This window comes from Argiope bruennichi, chromosome 10 (assembly GCF_947563725.1).
Source record: "Argiope bruennichi chromosome 10, qqArgBrue1.1, whole genome shotgun sequence".
NCBI lineage: Eukaryota > Metazoa > Arthropoda > Arachnida > Araneae > Araneidae > Argiope > Argiope bruennichi.
In genome coordinates this window covers 115,306,565-115,322,084 of record NC_079160.1, presented here as the reverse complement: position 1 = coordinate 115,322,084, position 15,520 = coordinate 115,306,565, and the positions used below count along the sequence as shown (strand labels likewise).

Below are 15,520 nucleotides of genomic sequence, written 5' to 3'. Positions count from 1 at the left end.
ATTTAAACCCCTTTTCAGAATACAGCTTTGGAAGAATGTTTGCAGAAAATCCGAAATTGTATGCACGAGTTAGTGACAGACCAGCCATACTGCCTGATGATAAGTGGGCAGCAAGATAGTGTTTTAAGAAAAGAGAGTGAGAGCATGAAGGAACGAGAAAGTGGAACGCTTTAGCAGAGGATTCCTAGAAATTCGTTTAATTTTATAGTTCGTCAACGGATTCTGAGACGACCACTTTTTGCCGACCCCATCTCATTAAGGGGTGAGACGTAGAACGATAAGCGCGTTTCCGGTATTCACCTTTGACCTTGGATTTTCCCGAGTAGATACTTTTTAGTTCGATTTTTTTTTTCACGTGTATGTGAGTGTTGTGTTATTTCTGACCGCATTTTATTTTAACTCAAAATTTCGTATTGATATGACTAGTTCAAGTGGTAAAAAAGCTTTCAGGAGTGGTACGAAGAAAATTTTAAATAATATCATTAAATATTGTGACCGAGAAGCAGAAAACGGGGAATTATTTATTCCTGTAGTACATTCTTCGAAACGAACCAGTCAAATTGCCGGCATTTCAATTAACACCCTTAAGAAGATCCGACGAGAAGCAAGAGATGAACTTCATCCGATTTTTGTTTCACCTAAAAGAAAAGTGAAAAGAAATGTGCTTGAAAAAACATCAGTTGATGAATTCGATTGTAGCATCATAAGACGAACTGTGCATGGTTTTTATATCATGGAATGAAAAATCCCTTCGTTGATTAAACTCCTTCCAGTTTTGAAAGAAACAATGAACTTTAAGTGGAGTAAGGAATATTTAAGGAAAATTCTACATAAAATTGGTTTTAAATGGAAAAGGTGTCAGATTAAACGGAAAATATTAGTTGAACGCAAGGACATAATTTTAAAGAGAATTCAATATTTGAGACCCATTAAAAGATATCGCACAGAAAATATATCAATAATTTATATCGGTGAAACTTGGGTTGATAGTAACTTGACTTTTAAAAAATTTTGGCAGTCGGAAAATGTAGTTGGCATACTCCAAACAGGCAATGCTTCAACTCGCATTATTGTGCTGTGTGCTGGGGGCTCCACGGGATTTTTCAATAAAGCAAATCTCATCTATGAAGCCAGTAATACGAAAGGGGACTATCACGGACAGATGAACTCGCAAATTTTTGACAAGTGGACGAAAGAAAAATTGATCCCTAATTTTCCAAAAAAATGCTGTGGTTGTAATTGATAACGCGTCATATCATACTGTACAGGTTAGTAGTAGTATAAGTAAAGTTCCAAATTCAAATAGCCGCAAAAGAGAAATTTTAGATTGTTTGGCAGCAAATTCCATCATTCACTCACCTGATTCCTTAAAAATAGAATTATTACAACTTGTAAAATTAAGTGCTCCCAAATTTAAGACTTATAGATTTGATAGTATGTTACAAGAATACGATTTTCAAATATTTCGCCTTCCACCATACCATTGCGACATCAATGCAATCGAGTATATTTGGGCAAATATAAAAAGACAAATTAGAGAAATCAACCCCACAGCCGACATGGAAATGAACAAATTATTCCGAGAAACTGAAGAGGCTATATATAAAACGTCTAATGATAGATGGCAGTTTCATTGTAAGCACGTTGAAAAACTTGAAAAGGGAAAAGGACGCTTGGGAAAAGGACGCTATTATAGAAGAAATGTACGAAACTCTTCAAATTTCTTTAATAAATGAAGAAGAAAGTGATAGCGAGTGTGACAGTGAGGCCACCCTTTCAGCGGAAAGTGAGGAAGACGATATTTAAAGGTAAAATCTTGCAAATTATTTTATGTAATGCATTTAAAAATGTTTATATTTTTAAGTAGAAAAATCATTAATAATAATGTTTTTTAAATATCAAAATATGTAAAATATCATATATTTTAAAAATAATATAATATTTGTAGGACATTCTAAATTTACAGCAATTCCTGAAATGAAAAAAAATTTTTTTTTAATATAATAAACTCTCGATTATCGATTGTTGTTAATCTTAAAATTTAGCCGCAAAAATTAAATAACATATAAAAAAAGCATTTTAATATAAATAAGATCATTTTTATTTTGTAAAAAAAAGTAATCAGAAAATTTTAAGATCATAAATTTTTCATTTATTCTTGATAATTTAATGTTTATTCCCCTTACATTAAATAAAAATTGCTCTGAGCTATTCTACTGTGCATTAGTACCTTTTTCCGTCAGTATTACTAATTATCTGTAATGTTTAGGCCTCAGAAAACCGCGAGTCTTCATTGTTAAATGTAAACATCTCCTCCTTTCATCTTTTCTTTCACCCTTATTTTGACGCATTAAACCCATCCTAACGCATGCACAAAAGCGCGGAGGGTTTTACAATCCGTTGCTGAATTATACCTTCGTTACCAATACATAATCTCTTCGGTGCTAAGCTTGGTTGCAATAACCCCTCAAATTTTTACAGTTGTCGATATCCCGCGCCGACACCGAAGGAATGCTTTTACCTTTACTGGAAGTTTGCGGTCTTTGCGAGAAGTGACTAAACAAAGGGATTTTTTTTCTTTTTGTTACAATTGCATTTTACTCTCATGATAAAGTAAGGAAAACACGAAATGACTATTATAAAGTAGCTGATAGTTTTTTCTTCGAACAGCTAAAATCCTTACAAGGGTTACAAAATTACAGAAGAATGATGTAATTTTGATTTGCAATCAATGATTGACTGAAGCAATCTTTGCGAAACTGAAATTATACATGCCTTTTTTTTTAGATGTATGGGTTTCGAGCTTGTTTACAGTGTTGTCGGAAAAGCAAAGGGATCTCAATCTGAGACCTTAATCCTTTTTTCAGGTCTTCATGAGATTTTATTAGAGGCACAGTTTGGAAAGTACATGTAGTATTCTTGATTTCAGGGAGAAAAAAGTAAGAGCGTATTTTGCAAAAGGAAAACTTTTTTGAAGAGGTGGGCTAAAAGTTTGGTTTCTTTATTTTTAATTTATTTTTAGGCGACTTTGGCAATTAGCTCATTCGCTCATCTTATTGTTTTCACTTTAATTAAGACTAAGAATTAATTTCATTCACAGAAAATGGAAAAAAAATAATAACAGAAAATGCATTAGTATCTGCACTAAATTTTTTTTATTGAATAAAACATGCTAAAAATCATGATATTTGTTGAGATTATTTTTCTATTATTTGTATTTAAAGTGGGTATAAATTATATTTTTAGGGATTATTTAGCTGAAGTTATTATCTTTTCTATTAAAAATGATGAATGCATGTGCATGTGTTGTCACTTTACAGGGACTTTACATTATCTTTAGTCTAAGTTCCCAATGAGAGCGGGAGCCTTCCATGTGGCAGCAGTGGGTCCAGAGGCAACGATATTTTATTATTTGGAATGATGAATCATTATGAAAGAGGAGGCATTGGAATGAATCTTTCTTCTAAAGAGTCGATTGTCCAAAAAGCATGGGAACTTCTGCGTTGAGCTTGGAGATACGAAATTTGGTACATATTGTTACAAAGTGTAATGTTGCTTCCCATCACGGTTAGTTCAATAACTGGAAAGACCGTTTTACGATCAGCTCTGATCGAATGCCGAATCAGGTGAATTTGGTGACAAAATAGATATTACTGGAAACTCCGAGAATTTTAGCAATTGAGCTAATAGAAATCAGGATACGACTGATTGGTCCAGAATCTTCTCTGTACGCCTCAAGGAACTATAAAAGGCCGGCAGTCTCAAGCTGCAGTGAAGTCAGTCAGAGACGTAGACAAATATCGAGTCGTCGAGAGGATAACGAAGCAATGGCGGAGTGCCAGAGTGTGTGGAACTCAAGCGATTGCGAACTGATCTATGTGCCGAGGCCTAGTGTTTATTGTGGAAGCAGCATCGAGTCATCTGAGGAGTAGCCAGTCGTGTATCGGCAGTTGGATACAGCTAAAGCGAGGAGACAGTGGAGAATCGCAACCATTTGGAGAGACCATAGAGAGTAGCTACGTAGATTACCTCTTCCTACGGAATTCTGTCTAGCCGCTTTGTATGCAGTGGTTGTTATTGCTACCGAATACTACTTGTGGGCTACTGTGTGCTGTCCTGTGTTCGTATCAGCTGTATATTTGTCGTCTTTGTATTCGTGTCCTTCCAGTTAATAAAAGTCATCATCGTCGTTTGTTATTGAGGCCTGCTGATTGTTTTCACACCCTACACCCATTACAAACGAACCCGTTAACTTTATGGACGTACTAGTGGAATTGAAGTTCCGTAACAATAAATACTTTAAAAAGTGAAAATGGCAGTTTTGTACTATTGGGTTGGCAACTAAGTAATTGCGGATTTTTTTTAGAAAATCAAAGACAATTTTTTCATGGAACTAAATAACTTTATTCTGTAATGTATTGCCCATTTTGATCAATGACCTTTTGCCATCTTTCAGGCAGCATCATAATCCCACGTTCATAAAACTTCTGGTTTTTATTAGCAAAAAACTGAATCAAGTACGATTTGACATCATCATCATTATTGAAATTTTTACCATTCAAGGAGTTTTGTAAAGATAGAAACAAAAAGTAATCAGATGGTGCAAGGTCAGGACTATATGGTGGATGTGGCAAAACATCCCAACCAAGCTCCAATAATTTTTGCCGAGTGACCAAAGATGTGTGTGGCCTTGCATTGTCATGATGGAATACAACACCTTTTCGATTTGTCAATTCGGGCCGCTTTTCTTCAACTGCATTGTTTAATTTCGTTAGTTGTTCAATGTAGACATCAGAATTGATCGTTCGGTTGGGTGGTAAGAGTTCAAAGTAGACAATTCCTTTGTAATCCCACCAAACTGATAACAAAACCTTCTTTTGATGAATATCAGCTTTTGACGTTGTTTGAGTTGGTTCACCTGGCCTGCTCCACGATCTTTTCCGCTTGATATTGTAAACAACCCATTTTTCATCGCCAGTTATCAGTCGTTTTAAAAATGGATCGTTTTCAGTACGTTTCTTTAGCAAATCGCAGCTGTTAATGCATTGCGTTAAATGCGTTTCTTTCAGTTCGTGAGGAACCCATGTATCGAGTTTTTGAACATAGCCAAGTTGTTTTAAGTGATTTTCAATGCATATATGTGATACATGAAGCTTCTCTGCAATTTCACGTGTTGTACTGTGACGATGCGAATCGATTATTGCTTTGATTAGGTCGTCATCAACTTCAACTGGACCACCAGAGCGTTTTTCATCTTTGAGTGAAAAATCACCAGAACGAAATTTGGCAAACCAATTTTGACACTGCCGTTCTTTTAAGGCTTCGTCACCATAAACAGCACATAACTTTTTATGCGCTTGCGATGCGTTTTTCTCTTTGCGGAAATAAAAAAGCAAAATATGACGAAAATGTTCCTTTTGATTTTCCATTTTTCAACGAACGCCAAACGAAAACTACGCAACCGATCAAAAAACTTTTTTTACTGATTGACAGCTGAATTGCCAACTATCAAATAACAAAATGTGTTTTACATTTCTACTACGTCTGCAAACCTAAAAATTCAACTGAAGCCATCTATGAGTGAAATCCGCAATTACTTAGTTGCCAACTCAATATTTTTTTAAATCTTAATTAAAAATTAAATTAAATTTTGATGTTTTTCTTTCATAACTGCTGAAAGTCTTATAAAAAAATTTTATGCCATCTTAAAAATTAAAAAAAATTATCTTTCCAATGGTAGCAATGTAATTGTTGCACCGTTATTACTTTCCGGTCTTTAATTAATTTTAAAAATATTTTTTGACCTAATAACTATAATTTAATATATATAATTATCATCATAACTTATTAACCTTGTATTTCACTGTGTAAAGAAATTCATATTGTTTTTCTTTTTACTACAAGTATTTAATACAGGATTTTTCCTCCAATTTTAGTAATGAATGGATGAAAACAGTTTTTATTTTTCCATAATATGTGTTTTCTGTATTAAGTTTGCTTTAAAAATACTTTTTGCAATTAAGTTAAAAGTAAGAAATGATGAAAATTTTGCACTAGGTGCATTTTAACATAATTTTTGCAAGAAACTTTTTGCATTAATTGAAAATTCATCATTTCAGTTTTAAATTAAAGTTCAAATTTTAAATAAGATGATTGAAAGCCGTTGAGATGCATAGCACAGTAAAGTAAAGTGATGTAAGGTTTCTAAAATAATGAATGTGATATAGCTAGCAAAATTTGAAGTTTAATTCCTGAGGAAATCAATAAGAGGAAGTTTCATAAAATTATTTAATCGAAAATTTTATCAATCATCAATCTAGACTAGCTAACTGGTCGTCAAAGGCCGCTACTGGCAGATAAATGAATAATGCAATCTCCAGAGAAGATTATCTTAATGTAAGGTCAAACGCAAATTAAGAGCATGACTAATCAGTCAAATTAGCGTAGTTAACTGAAGAACAAGCTTCATGATAATGAAGCTTGTTCTTCATTATCATGAAACAATTTTCTTCATTATCATGAAACAATTTTTGTGAGCTTTATAAAGTCCTCTGTACTCTGTCAGTTACCTAAGTGCACTGATAGAATAGTCCAAATAAAACGATATTTTCAAAGATGAAGATCATTAAGAATAAATAATTAAAAAACTTTCAATTAGAAGATATATATATACATATATATTTAGTATTGTAACAGTCCCCTTGACTTTAACTAAATTGCTAACGCTATCTGTTGTAACAATGACGTTAAGAAAGGATTCCTTCCCCCGGTAGTAATGCGTGTGTGTGCAGGTTTTGTGCGAGAATGACTTTTATGTATTTCTTATAGGTATTCCTGTGATATGATGTATCTGTGAACTCAAAAATTAAAAGGTTTTAATTAACCTAGATGCGAGTATCTTCATCCAAATGCTCAAAATGCGTTTCACTCACACACACGCCGGTACAATATATATATATATATTGTTACGAATCTGCAAAATGTTGCTTCCCATCACAGTTAGTTTCATCGTAGGAAAGACTGTTTTACGATCTTGATTGTTTCAGAACCTTCTCTGTCCTGTTCAGAAAATTACAAAAGGTCGGCAGTCCAAATCATGTGTAGAGACGTCTAGAGGTTTAAAGACGAATAGCGAGTCAAAAGCGAATTAGTTGGATCAGTCCAGCGAAGCGCAGGCATCGAGTGGAGGTCAAGAGATTGCTGAATTGAGCTGTGTGTCGAATCCTGGGGTTTATTATAGCAGCATAGAGTCGTGTAGATTCCCTCCTTCTCCTGAATTCTGTCTGGCAGCTTTGAGTGTTGTGATTGTTATTAACTACCGATTACTACTTGTGAGCTGCTTGTGTACATCTCGGCTGTGTATTTGTTGTCCGTGTATTCGTGTTAATAAAAGTCGTCGTTTGTTATTGAGGCCTGTTGCTTGTGTTACACCATAGAACCACTACAAGCGAACCCGTTGACTTTCCAGACTTAGTGGAGGAAGTTCCGTAACATTCGGTTACAGAAGTGGAACAGTGGTTAACAGTGTATGATGCTGACGAAATCCCGAGCAGAACTGGCGGTGAAAGTTGATTTGAATGCTATGTTAGCTGAATTTAAGAACGTGCTGGATGAAATTCGAGCTGCACAAGAGTAAATAAAGAAAATGTGGGAAGATATTAGAACTTGTAGGGGATATATAAGAGTTTAATGCATTCTTCGAAGGGAAATGCGATGAATTTAAAGATTATGTTGACGGATGTGTCGAAAGAGTGAGAACTGCCCAACAAGTGGAAGAAATCCAGGTTGTCACAGGAGAAATTGAAGAAAAGGCGAGAGCCAATTGGGAGAAGAAAAGGCTGAAGATCAAATCAAGGCCGGTGTCATCGAAAGGAAACTTAGCAATCCGGAGAATGAACCGAAGTTCAAAAAGGAGATTCACGAACAGGAAGAGTGCAGTAAAAAGCAAGAAAACCTGCTTGCGATCATCTCACAGAAAGAAAGCTGTTTTCTCCAAATGAAGCCACTCAAGCGGAATCAAAGATTCAGGCAGGTGGAGAATACGAATTTTGTTTGGATGAGTCTCTTTATGGCAATCCGTGTTCAATGTTAGTAAACACAGTGGAAAGTTGTACTTCAGTAGAAAGTTCGAATTTCCTTGCGGACCGCTACGATGAAGACTACGTGGCTAGAATCGCCGATCCTTATAATATCGATCTGGATTTCCTTCGGCTTTGTTTTGGATCTGAATAGCAGTGTGATGCGAATGAGAGCCGAGGAATCTCCTCAGTATCTGGACAAATTACGTCGTCACAGAGGAACAATTCCCTCAAAGGTAGAAGCACTCTTTAAAGGCAAGCCCGTAAAATTTCGTCTATTCCTCTATACAATCCTGTACACTTTAGAATGCCGATCTTTGAACTTAAGACTTCCTGGCGCTGAAGATGAGAGCTTTCGATCCATTTCTTTATATAGAACAGAACGCCTTCTCATACATCCGTATCCGTAATCGTTCTGGTTACTGGACGGTTTAATGGGCATGTCAAGGGAATTTTATTAAATACCAGAGTATTTATAGAAAAAACAGAAATAAGTACAGAACTTACAAAAAATGACAATAATATGAAACCTCTTAATATGGTTTTCAACTTTGAAATAGAATAGAAAAATGATCTTATTAAAAAATCATCAAACTTATTATATTAGTTATGAAAGGAGGATGCGAAAATTTTTCTGGCTTTTTGGTTCGTACTCTTTGAATTAGAAGATGCCATGATACTTGCGCTACTGTCGACGTGCATTTTAAAAGTACTGATGTTTGGAAACTGAAATGCAAATTTAACTGCTTCATGAAGTACGGTGATTTCAGCTTGAAAAACGGTATTGTTGTCATACAGTTTGGGAAACCAGTGGCAGAACCAGTGTCATTGATCAGGACACAGAACGCAACTCGAATTCCATGTTCTGTTTTCGGGCTATTTGTGAAGAACCTGATGTTGTTCCTTTTAGCTTCATTTAATCTTTCTTTTCCCAATGAGATTTGGTTGAGATTGAGATGCTGTGATGGGCAAATTAACTAGTCAATTGCCTTATTCTCTAGATCTTCTGAGTGGATCTCTTACGTTATTGGCAAGAGGGATTCTTAGGTGATGTATAGTAGTCAGTATGGCTTTAAATTATAACTGCATGTGCAGGAGTGAAATGCCAAATATGATTTGTAGCGCTGCCGTTGAAGTTGTGCTATATGCACCAGAAATATAGAGTAGAAATGATCTCTGAATGGAAGAGAGTTTCCTCTTCAGTTCGTATATTGGGTTTAGACACCAGACTGAGGAACCATGGGGTAGCATTCTCTCAAATACCATTTTAAAAAGAAATCTTCTGTGTTTCTGAGATTATCCATGTACTGCCAGCGATTCTTTTAAAGTTCTGATGCATTTTAATAGTGTTTTCTCCTTGTTCTTCTATATGTTCAAGCCAGTTGAATTGGTCATCACACTGGATTCCTAGATAGTTTAAAGATTTGGTTCTCTTGATAACGTCTCCGTTCCATATGATTTTGGGACCTCTCGCCATTTTGCTGAAAAAAATATGTTGTGTTTTTCTGTAGAAATGTAAAGTTGATTATCTGAACATCAGATGTTAAATTTGACTATTGCAAGTTGTGTATCTCTTTCAAAGCTGTTTTTTTTGTGTGTGTGTGTGTATGTGTCCTCTTCTGATGATCAGCATAAAATCATATGCGAATGCTTGGATATGTACGTTTTCTGCCCAGACTTGCTTAAGAATTTCGTTGGCTTCGAGATTTCAAAAAAACCAGGACCACTGCATGATCTTTGAGGGCAGTCTTGTTTCTGATCTTTTTTTGCCTCTACCTTGTGGAGTCAGTAGGGTTATTTACATGGTTTTTGGAGAAGGATGTGAAAGCGACTTTTTATGTTGAAAGGATAGATCCAGACTCTTAAGAATTGCTTTGTGTTGCAAGTTGTTGAAGGCTCTTTTAATACCAATAGAGAGCAATAACAGATGCTTGCCCTCTCTTCTTGCAGCTTGAAATTTTTTTAAAAGCTCATGGATGGCTGCACCTACTGATTTGTCCTCCTTAAACCCGTCTTGACTTTCGTTAAGTCTATTGGTGGATTTAAGACGATATGTTAACCTTTGTCCAGTATTTTCCTGTTTGTTAGCAGGAGCGAATATGAAGATGCAAGTCTCTTCTTTCTTTCTGGAATAAAATTATATTCCCTATTTTCAAGGAATCTGGGAAGAAGCTTAATTCTAAACACTTATTGAACAGGGTTGGAAATATGTTATGAAAGCGCATGTGAATTGTTTTAATAAGGAGGCAGTCAATCCCATGAAAACTGGAAGCTTTATCTGAATGAAGATGGTCAATTATCACTAGAATTAGAATGGAGAATCAACTGGCTGCATTGAAATGTTTTAGTCAGTTGAAACAGCAGATCTGGTCCAGGATGGTTTTTGCTGCTTCTTTCACACTTACTTTTGGGTCATTATTTATTTAAGTATGGGATTTGTGAAGGCAAAATTATTTTCCGAAAAGCGGCTTTCTAATGCTTTCCATGAGGGTTTGTGGCTATACTGCAGAAATTTCTTCAGGAAATATTTTTTGCTTGTTCAATGTGTTTTCTGTAATCAGCTTTCCCTTTCTTGAAGACTTAGCATCTTCTTTGCCTTACATCTTCTACACCCTCGGTGATCTTACTGCTACAACTTTCTTTCATTGATTTCTAACTTCACCTTCCAGCAGTTTGATTTCGTTAATAATAGCTGTTTTTTTTATTTTTTAAAAAAAATTTCGAAGTTTTTGTTGCATATATTAATAATTGAATTTTGAAGTTCTAATGTGACGACACTTAATTCTCTTAAGTTTCTTGCTGTTCTTATTTTGTTTTCTAGATAATAAATTTCTTCACCGAGTATATTGAGAAATCTAGGATGATTCCCATGAAGTGTCTTGTATATTTTGTAGATGCTACTATTATTCGTATATATCTGAGGTCACTTCAGGAAATATCTTTCACAGCCTCTTAGCTAATTGAAGAATCAATAATTGATTGGGAACACAAGATCAGATCTGGTGAGACAACGCTATTGTTTCTCTGGAAAGTTGCTGAAGAATCTGATTTGTTTAGAATATATAAATTATTTGTTAAGATAAAATCCAAGGCTTCATTGCTTCCGCTCTCACTGAACCTATACCCCCAAAGAATGTTGTGCTCGTTGAGGTCAGCGCCGATGATAATCTTTTCCACTGATAGGCTAGTAATGATCTCCTGGAGAGTTGTGCGGATATCTTGCGCTGGTGATGAGGAGGCAGAAATTATTGTGATGGGATACAAGGATGTTAGAATTTTTAGCGCTCATGTCGACTTTTGTTGCCAATAGGGCAGGTTTCAATTAGGTGGAAGCAGAATTGCAGCCTTCTGGTTTGAGGAACTATGGTTTCCATAATTTTGGAATTCCAAGAAGCTTATTATTATAATGGTATTGTTTTGGAACTTGGATGACACCGGGCTTTTATACAGGAGGGCAAACTCATTTAATGACTTATACCCTTTTAGTAAATTTACTTGTAAAATAAAAGAAAAAAATTCATTCCGAATTAGAATTGCGAGTTCCAGTTTTGAGGAACAGCAAGATTTATCATAAAACAAAAGTCATACCACTGTGGATAGGGCGAAATTAAGCTTTCTGAAGGCTCTTAAGTAAAGCTAGTTTCAGCACTCTTCTCAGCTTCCCATTTTTTTTTTTTTTTTTTTGTTGTTGTTGATTTCAATTTAAAGTAACTAACTAACAAATATTACAGCAAATTAAAAAAAATTAATCGCCGGAATGTTATTTTCAAATACACTCATGTCCATAAATTAAGGATAATTCAGACGCGGAAATCGAACACTAAAATACATATATCACCTGTAAAATGACTACACATAACTTCAAAAATCAAATGCAAATTGCAGGAAGCCACCAGATGATGTCACAATGACGAGAGTGATGTATAAGGAATGCAGGCAAAGAAGTAAAATTATTCGCAAGTGCTTTATAAGCCTTTCAGGGCAATACCTTCATAGTTATGACACAAAGGACGCATTTGGATGATTTTTTTACGTTGTAGAATTATCGGCCGTACCCAGCTGGAAGTATCCGAGGAACTTGGAATCGCTCAGAGTGTCATCTCCAAGCTTTGGCAACGATTCCAAGATGATAGTAATGTGAGTAGACGTTACAGCACAGGTCGCCCTCGAGTTATAACCCCGAATGAGGATCGGTATTTGGCAGTTACTGCCAAAAGAAACAAACGAAGCACAACCTCAGACCTGTCTCGTTATTCTCTCCAGCCACTGGTACGACAGTTTCAAGGCAGACCGTGTACAGACGCTTAGGGCAGATTAGTTTATAAGCTCGTAGGCCTGTCAGATGTGTTCCACTTACTGCAACTCACTGTCGCCTGCGGTTATCTCGGAGTAGAGCGTGCAGTGTGGACACCGCAACAGTGGTCCTGTGTGATGTTTTCCGAAGAGTCCAGGTTTAGCTTGCAGTCTGATTCTCCCCGAACTTTCATATGGAAAGCGCCATGTACCCGTTGCCATCAAAAGAACATCATTGAACGACACCGTTACGGTGGTGCTGGATTGCTCGTTTGGGTAGGAATTATTCTGGGTTCCAGGACTAACCTACATGTTCGAATTGGAACCATGACAGGCCAAATCTATTGGGACGTCATTCTGGAACAACATATACGTTTGTTTCGGGGCACCATGGGCTCAGAATTCGTGTTTATGGATGACAACACCCGTTCTCACCGTGCAAACATCGTAAACGAATGTCTTCGATCGGAGGATAATACTCGTATGGACTGGTCAGCATTCTCACCGGACTTGAACCCAGAAGACCATGTGTGGGACATACTTAGCGGACGAGTTGCCTCCCATCAACCACCTCCTACACGTCTACCGGAACTTTGGAGAGCATTGCTTTATGAGTAATATTCCCCAAGATCAGATCATTAATTTGATACTCAGCATGCCTAGGCATTGTACGGACTGTATTGCATAGTCTGGGAGACATACTATGTATTAACCATCATACCAACCATGTAATATTGGTTTTTGAAAATAGTTTTTTTTTTTTTTTTTTTTTTTGTAATTTGCTCTAGGGAGCAAAAAATCGTAATTTTTATTAATGATATCAAACATATAGCATCTTTTTTGCTCTTTACCTTTTGTTTAATAAATAGGCTTTGCAAATAAGTCACATTTGTTTTGCTTCTGACTCTCTCTTTTTCTGAACTTGCATTATCTTTAATTTATGGACATGAATGTAATTCGTTTATGCAACACGTATAATTTTTTTATAATGTTAAACCTGTTTCTGAAAAAGTATTAAAAAAATGCAAATTTTTTTAAACATAACTGAAAATCTAATAGGACTTCAACTAAGAAGTTAATTAACCAAATAAGAAAAACAAACAGACACGAATCAACAGCTTTTCAAGTGATTTTCAAAAAATAACCTTACTCTATCCGTATAATCTCTTTTGCTTAAAAATTTTTTGAAAATCAAAATCGGATTTTAATATTCATAATTAATATAAATGTAATTTAATATATATTAATTAATATAAATTTAATTTAATGTATATTAATTTAATAATTTCTACACAATTACTTATTATGTCTATATAATAATCTTGCCCTGACAATTTGCTGAAATTTATCAAAGAAAACGGCAGTTAACATTAGTCAACAACAAAAGTTAGACACAGAAAATTGCTGCATTTATAAATAATAAATTGAATTCATTTTAATAAAATAATTTTAAAATTAATAATTACACAGTTGTGATAGTTAATATTGATTGCTAACTACACAATAATGAGCTGTATTGAAAAATTAAACAATCGAAGCGAAACATTTTGATATATGTAAAAATTCAGAAACATTTCTTTCATTCATACAAATATAAAAGACTTTCAAATATCAGTCTTTAACCAAAATTGCAAAAATTTGTATCAAACTAGTAAACGGATTTTTAACTAAACGAATAAAGATTACTAAAGAGCATATATAAGCAAAGAATAAAATTTATTGAAATGTTTAGGACAAACAATATAGGTACATTTTTTTCAATAATATATACTCTTAAATTTCTCATTCGTGAACATTCTTGGGAATTTTTACTTCGAATCCACAAACGTGCCGAATAATATTCAATTTCTTATCATCTTTTAATTCCGTGCAAATGGAACAGTCCTCATAAACCCTTTCAGGTCACTTTTCACACATACCGGATTTTCTTTAATTAAGAGTAAGTAAATATACTTTCAAAATGCTTTACCCTGAACACCAAGAGCATTTCACATTTCTGATTTATGAATACGTCATTAATGTTTTTTTGAAAAACTTGAATGTTTAGCCACAGATCTCATAGGCATTCTACTTTTCTTTCGTATGAATACGTGAATGAGTTTTCAGGTGACCACTTTGAGTGAACGTTTTGCTGCAGATTTCACAAGCAAAAGGTTTTTCATTCGTATGGATACGTAAATGAATTTTTAAACTGGCAAATTCAGGGAACGCTTTACCACAGATCTCGCAACTATAAGGTTTTTCATTCGTATGAATACGTAAATGTATTTTTAATTTTCTATTTTCTTTGAAAGCTTTACCACAGATATCACAACTAAAAGGCATTTCTTTCGTATGAATACGTAAATGTCTTTTTAACGGGCTACTGATAACGAACGATTTACCGCAGATTTCACATTTATAAGGTTTTTCATTCGTATGAGTACGTAAATGTATTTTTAAACTGCCCTTTCTAGTGAACGTATTACCACAGACTTCACAAACGAAAGGCTTTTCTTTGATATGAATACGAAAATGAATGCTTAAAGTATATTTTAGCTTATACGTTTTGCCGCAGATTTCACAAGTAAAAGGCTTTTCATTCGTATGAACAGATAAATGTGTTTTTAAACTGCTACTCTCAGTGAACGTTCGACCGCAAATATCACAAGCAAAAGGTTTTTCTTTGGTATGAATACGTAAATGTCTTTTTAAAATGGCATTTTTAGTGAAGACTTTACCACATACATCACAGTCATAAGATTTTCTTTTCGCTTCCATAGTTCTGTTTAATGAATGCTAATAGGTGCAATCTTCATAAGATTTGAACCGATTGTCATGTCTTCGTCCAAATAGCGATGTTCCACTTTTTATTGCTATTAATGGAACTGGTAATAAAAATGTTGGGAAATATTATGCAGTGAAATTTAATATTCTTTTTGTCAAAAGCTTGGTATGCCATAAAGTTAATTCAGAAATGCTATTATAACAAATAACTTCACAACTGTGACCAAAAATAACAAACGACTGTTTTCAAAACACGAAAGGAAAGAAAGAAATTTTGCAATACTGCTTGACTGATCTGATGAATGAATGAATCGAACCAGATGAAAATGGCAAAATAAAGCTTAGATGCTTACGATTTGATGAAATACTTCAGGCACGGATTA

General features: G+C 34.8%; 1 protein-coding gene across 1 annotated transcript; it reads right to left on the bottom strand.

Annotated features, from left to right (window-relative positions):
- Window positions 1-14,438: 14,438 nt before the first annotated feature.
- Window positions 14,439-15,131, bottom strand: LOC129987747 (zinc finger protein 239-like). The gene has a single exon (XM_056095688.1). It carries the CDS (start codon window positions 15,129-15,131, stop codon window positions 14,439-14,441), a length of 693 nt encoding a protein of 230 aa, XP_055951663.1.
- Window positions 15,132-15,520: the final 389 nt, after the last annotated feature.

Coding starts and splice junctions, on each gene's coding strand:
- LOC129987747 (XM_056095688.1), bottom strand. CDS start 15,131: ATGGAAGCGAAAAGAAAATCTTATGACTGTGATGTATGTGGTAAAGTC.